Source organism: Artemia franciscana, chromosome 12 (genome assembly GCF_032884065.1).
Source record: "Artemia franciscana chromosome 12, ASM3288406v1, whole genome shotgun sequence".
In the NCBI taxonomy this organism is placed as follows: domain Eukaryota; kingdom Metazoa; phylum Arthropoda; class Branchiopoda; order Anostraca; family Artemiidae; genus Artemia; species Artemia franciscana.
In genome coordinates, this window is record NC_088874.1 from 8258478 (window position 1) to 8263904 (window position 5427).

At 35.4% G+C, this 5427-nt stretch overlaps 1 protein-coding gene across 1 annotated transcript; it reads left to right on the plus strand.

Annotated features, from left to right (window-relative positions):
- The first annotated feature begins 624 nt into the window (after positions 1–624).
- Positions 625–4183, plus strand: LOC136033632 (uncharacterized). Its single transcript, XM_065714438.1, has one exon. The coding sequence runs from the start codon at positions 711–713 to the stop codon at positions 2499–2501; it is 1791 nt and encodes a 596-aa protein (XP_065570510.1). The 5' UTR covers positions 625–710; the 3' UTR covers positions 2502–4183.
- Positions 4184–5427: the final 1244 nt, after the last annotated feature.

Sequence of the window (5427 nt, forward strand, 5' to 3'; positions counted from 1 at the left end):
GATTTAAAATGGGAAAACATTTTTTATGTTGACGATTCTTGCATTTAGTTAAGACGAATATAAAGTGTAGTAGTTCAGCGTTACCATATCCCAGCTCATGATTATCCGTCGCTATCCCTCATATCCGTCATATCCCTCACCATTATCAGTCGTTACACAACTTGTAAATTAAGTTCATGCAGCAGAAGTCAAATTTTATGTTAAAAATAAGCAATATTTAAAAAAAAATCACCTCTCCATAATTTTTCATATACTGTAACATATTATTTAAGGTGTGTTTTATGAAAGGAGTATTTATAGGGAAAATGAAGATATAGAAGAACTTATTCAAACTAATTTGATAGCAGGGATGAACTCATCGTGTGTATTTTATCCTCGATTAGCTGAATTTTGTTTTTGCTTTTTAAATTCACTCTACTGAAACTTTATATCACTATATTTAATCAAACGTCATCGACTACATCAATGGACAAAATGGCTTCATTATTTTCATTGAAGTAGATTTTTCCAAAATCATCTTTAAGACTTTTTTATTATGCATTACTTAAAAAGAGCAATATAATTTCATTCTTTGGGGCAACAGATTTTGGTGTCTAAGGATTCCATAGATGAAAAATAGAATAAAAAAATCTGAAATTCTTTTTTGTTTGTCTGTCAGTTTAAAATTACTAATTCTAAAACTCAACTCTTCTTCCATAGAGCGTTTGAGTATGGATTTTAAAGGAACTCGTATTCTGAAGGAGGTCGAAGGTGATGTCCCAGATCATAGTAAAGAATCATCAGAAATGACAAGACCACAAAACGTCATTGAACCGCATTTGAAAACTCCCGGGGATCTTAGTAAAGAAACATCAGACATGGTAGGACCGCAAAATGTCATTGAACAGGATATCAAAACTCCTGGGGATCTTAGTAAAGAAACGTCAAACATGACAGGACCACAAAACGTCATTGAACAAAATTTTAAAACTCCTGGAGATCTTACTAAAGAAACATCAGACATGACAGGACCACAAATCGTCATTGAACATAATATTAAAACTCCTTGGGATCTTAGTAGAGAAACGTCAAACATGACAGGACTACAAAACGTCATTGAACAGGATATTAAAACTTCCGAGGGTCTTAGTAAAGAAACGTCTGACATAACAGGAGCGCAAAACGTCATTAGACGGGATACTAAAACTCCTGAAGATCTCAATAAGGAAACATCAGACACTACAGGAGTACAAAGCGACACTGAACAGGATATTAAAGCTCCCGGGGAAGAAATATCAGTAACTAATGACGTAAGCCAGTCTGCATCAAAAGATGGTGAAAACACAGCAAGAACCAAAAGGCGTAGACGTCGAAGGAAAAGGACGAATATATTGGTTTGCGTAGAATCTAACACAACTGAAGTACCAAATGAGATAAGTACAAGTAAGACAACCGATGGTCAAAAGACAGAAGGTAGGAAAAAACCTTTATGTAACAAGAAAAACAAAACTTCGGGTAAAGAAACATTGAAGGAATGTGCAAAGAGCAATATTTCTAATCAGAAGGTAAGCGATAAAGATCAACAGGATCTAGAAAATCTGGTGAAGACGAATCCTCGTAATGATTGGAAATACTTGCCTGAAACAAATATGGTACAACAGTATATGCACAACAGTATGAAACATAATATGCACGGTAACAGAAGTAGAGGACAAGCATTTCAGCCTAACAAAAATAGAGGCAGTGCGCATAATGAGGTTAGAGGAAGAGTAGGGTCGGACTTTTACAGAAGTAGAGGGAAACCTGACTTTAACAGAGGTAGAGGGAGATCCGACGTAAACAGAGGTAGAGGATTGTCTACCTTCAATAATAGCACAGGAAGGTCCAGCTTCGGCGGAGGTAGAGGAAATTCGGATATTAACAGAGGTAGAGGAAGGTTTGACTGTAACAGAAGTAGAGGATCTGCCCCACTACGTAGTGGGGCAGGAAGGTCCAACTTTAACAGAGCGAGAGGAAATTCTGACTTTAACAGAGATAGCGGAAGATCCGATTTTAACCGAGGTAGATTAGATTTTAACAGAGGCCGAGAGAAGGCAGAGTTTAGCAGAGGGACCGAGGGGCTAGATTTTAACAATAGCGGGGGAAGACCATATTCCGACGGAAGAAGAGGGAGAGGAATTAACTACAAGACAAACACAGGCAGTACAAGTTATGTTCAAAGCAATAATGAGTTCAAGGAAGATTCCTACGATGCCAAAGTGAATAATTTCGCCAATAGAGGCAGAAGTAATGGAGAATTCAACAGAGGAAGAGCGATTGGCTATAGGAGGAGTGCAAATGAGGAGCATAAGGGAGGGAGACAGAGCTATAATAGAGATGGTTCACACCCCACCGATGCACAAAAATTTCTTGGCAGAGGCAGAGGAATGAAAAACTTCAACAGAGGCAGAGGTAGGCAAGATTCCAAAAACGGTAAAGGAAGCAGCCATAATAGGGTCGAGGAAGAGTGTAAACAGGAATGATGAGTATTGGAAACACTTTCAACATATTCATCATTATAAGGGAAGCCTTTTCGGGATAAAACAGGAGTGACAAATGCCATGATGAAAAAAAAAACTGTATTGAAGTTTCTTAGTTTACCAGTAGGTAAAATTTTGTTTTGTCAAGATTCCAATAGGTATAGACCTGTCATGTAGGCGAATTTCAGGGCCCAAAGAGGGAGAAGGAGTGGGGGTGGGCGCTTTAAAATACCTTCCTGGGATATACTTTAGCCCGTAGACCCATCCCCGAAAGTTTCATTATCTTAACCTAACCCCTTCCCGAGATAGCCAAAAGTCACTAAACTAGAATTTTACTAATATTCGGACGTAATTTGTTGTAATATAGTTATTTAAAGGAATTAAAGTTTACGGTAAGAAAAATAAGCTTTGTAATATTTGTAACACTTTAAAAGCACGAGAACAGTTCCAGCCTTCTATAATCAACTTATCCTCGTCAGGGCATTCCTTGAGCTATAATTGACAAATATACTTTATAAGTACAAACATATAGTCGTATTGTTTCTGGTTTGAGAATATGAAACTATCTGTTACCCACCTAATGCTTGAACATTAGAACATTGTTTTTCTTTTTTGTATAGGAAAACAATAAAATCACAAGTTTCAATGTCCTTTGCGATCAGATTATATTTTCATGTTCATCAGATTGTCGTGATGAAATTACTCTATATTCTGTTGTTGATAACATTTTCTGTAGTGGCTCTCTGGCTAGATAACATATATACATGGAGAACCAATGCAATATTTTCCTTACGTGTTGGCTTTTTGGTCCGATTTTGCCTTTTCTAGCCAAAACAACTAATACTGGGTATTTTGAAGTCAGAAAAGACAAATTCCAGTTCAATCTTCGGTAAATTTATATTCCAAATATCTCCTAATTTTATGATTGATGATCAAAGTTAGTGCATAAAATGAAACTTAATTATAGAGATGAGTAACAATTTTAGATGACCAAACGTTTCGATCAAACAGCTCGTGGTAACGAACTGTAAGTTGGCAACTATGAGGCTCAATAGTAACTGAAACTTTAAAAAACGGTATTTTGATATAAATAGATATAATATATATAATTGATATAAATAGATATATCAAGGGAATAGGCTTATTATGCTGATTCCAAATATATAACATGTTTAAGTTTAGTGTTACCCATAAAAGGCTAAGAGCCTGAGAAAACTTGCCTGATTTTCGGAAAAGAGGGAAAATACCCCTTAGAAGTCAGACAACCTTAATGAAAATTTCACTAGCACCAATAGATTTAGCGCATCAGCGAACATTTTACATTTTTTGTCAGAAGAAAGATTACGGATGTGTGTTCATTTGTTTTTTTTTTTTGTTTTTTTTTCGTGGGATAATCATATCAAACCCATGGTCCTAGAATGTCGAGACAGGGCTCATTAAACGGAAATCAGAAGTTTTAGTGTCCTTTTTAAGCGACCAAAAAGATTAGAGGGCAACTAACCCCCCTCCCATGCCCCTTTCCCCTCAAAATCGTCCAATCAAAATTTTGAGATAGCCACTTTGTCCAGCATAATTAAAAAGTCCCAAAACTATGCCTTTGTAGATATCATGCCCCCCCCCCAATCCCAGGGGTTAGGTCTTTAAGTTAGGAAATTTGTCCATTATTTACGCATAGTATTTGTTATTGGGATGTATCCAGACATTTTTCTGGGGAAGGATTTTGTACTTGTGGTGGATTTCCATGTGGATAATTTCTGGGTGGAAGAAATTTTCCGGGGATGAGCTTTCCGGGAGAAATTTTACACTGGGGGGAATTTACTGGAGGGAACTTTACGGGGGGAGTGTTTTACGTGGGAGTATCTTTCCATGGAAGAGTCTCGTGAGTGGACTAAATTTCTTATGGAAGGTGAGCGAGATATACTGGTATTGTTTGAAAAAGGATCAGAAATTAAATAAAAATAAAATAAACAAGTTTCTTCAACTAAAAGTAAGGAGCAACATTAGAATTCAAAACGAATAGAAATTATTCTGTATATGAAGGGGCTAACCCTTCTTCAATATTTTTCTCTTAACGCTAAAGTTTTTAGCACTTAAAAAAAAAACTTTTTATTCTAATTAAACAACCAATAAAAAAATTGGGACAAACAGTCAAACCTTATCATTGGTTCGATACGATCAACCCTGAAAAAAAGCAAATAACACGCATCCTTTATCTTTTTTCTGACAAAAAATACAAAATTCTACATTTTTGCAGATAAGAGCTTGAAACCAGAGTTCTCTTATACGCTGATTCGCCAGTAAAAGACGTGTCAGTCATTTCAATAACCAATGCGATTACTTGCAATTTTCATTTTGGACTTTACTTTGAACCAAAAAGGAAAAAATAGATAACTTTCTTTTGGTTTGATAAAGATTGTTCTTTAATTTTATCATTTTCTGTGTATGAAGCATTTTCGTAAGCCAATGACATATGAAGGGGCTGTATGCTTCTTAAGCGCATGTCAGAAAAGGGAGCCAAAACACCCTATTGGTTTATGTTTGTTCCTGTGCAAAATTTTCAGCCACAATTAACAATCCAGCAAAATTCAGCCATGTACTTGTATTTCAGTAAAAGAACTTCATCTTTTTTACTTACGTTTTTCAAAGCAGTGCCTCTTTTTTGTGTTTAGACTTTAATATTTTAATATTTGATTTTTTTTTACGTTTTTTACGTTTTATCAATATTAAGTGTCATTTCTTTCTCCCAGTGTCTAATAATAATTTTTTTCTTAATATCTTTATTTCCAACCTTGGCAGCAAATTCAATCTATAAAATTTTGAATTTTCTAAATCAAAATTAAAATTAAAATAATCAGAAGAAATAAAACCTGACGCGACGGAGAAAGAATAGATACAGATTATAATTGACCTGAATCAGATTATTTCTTTT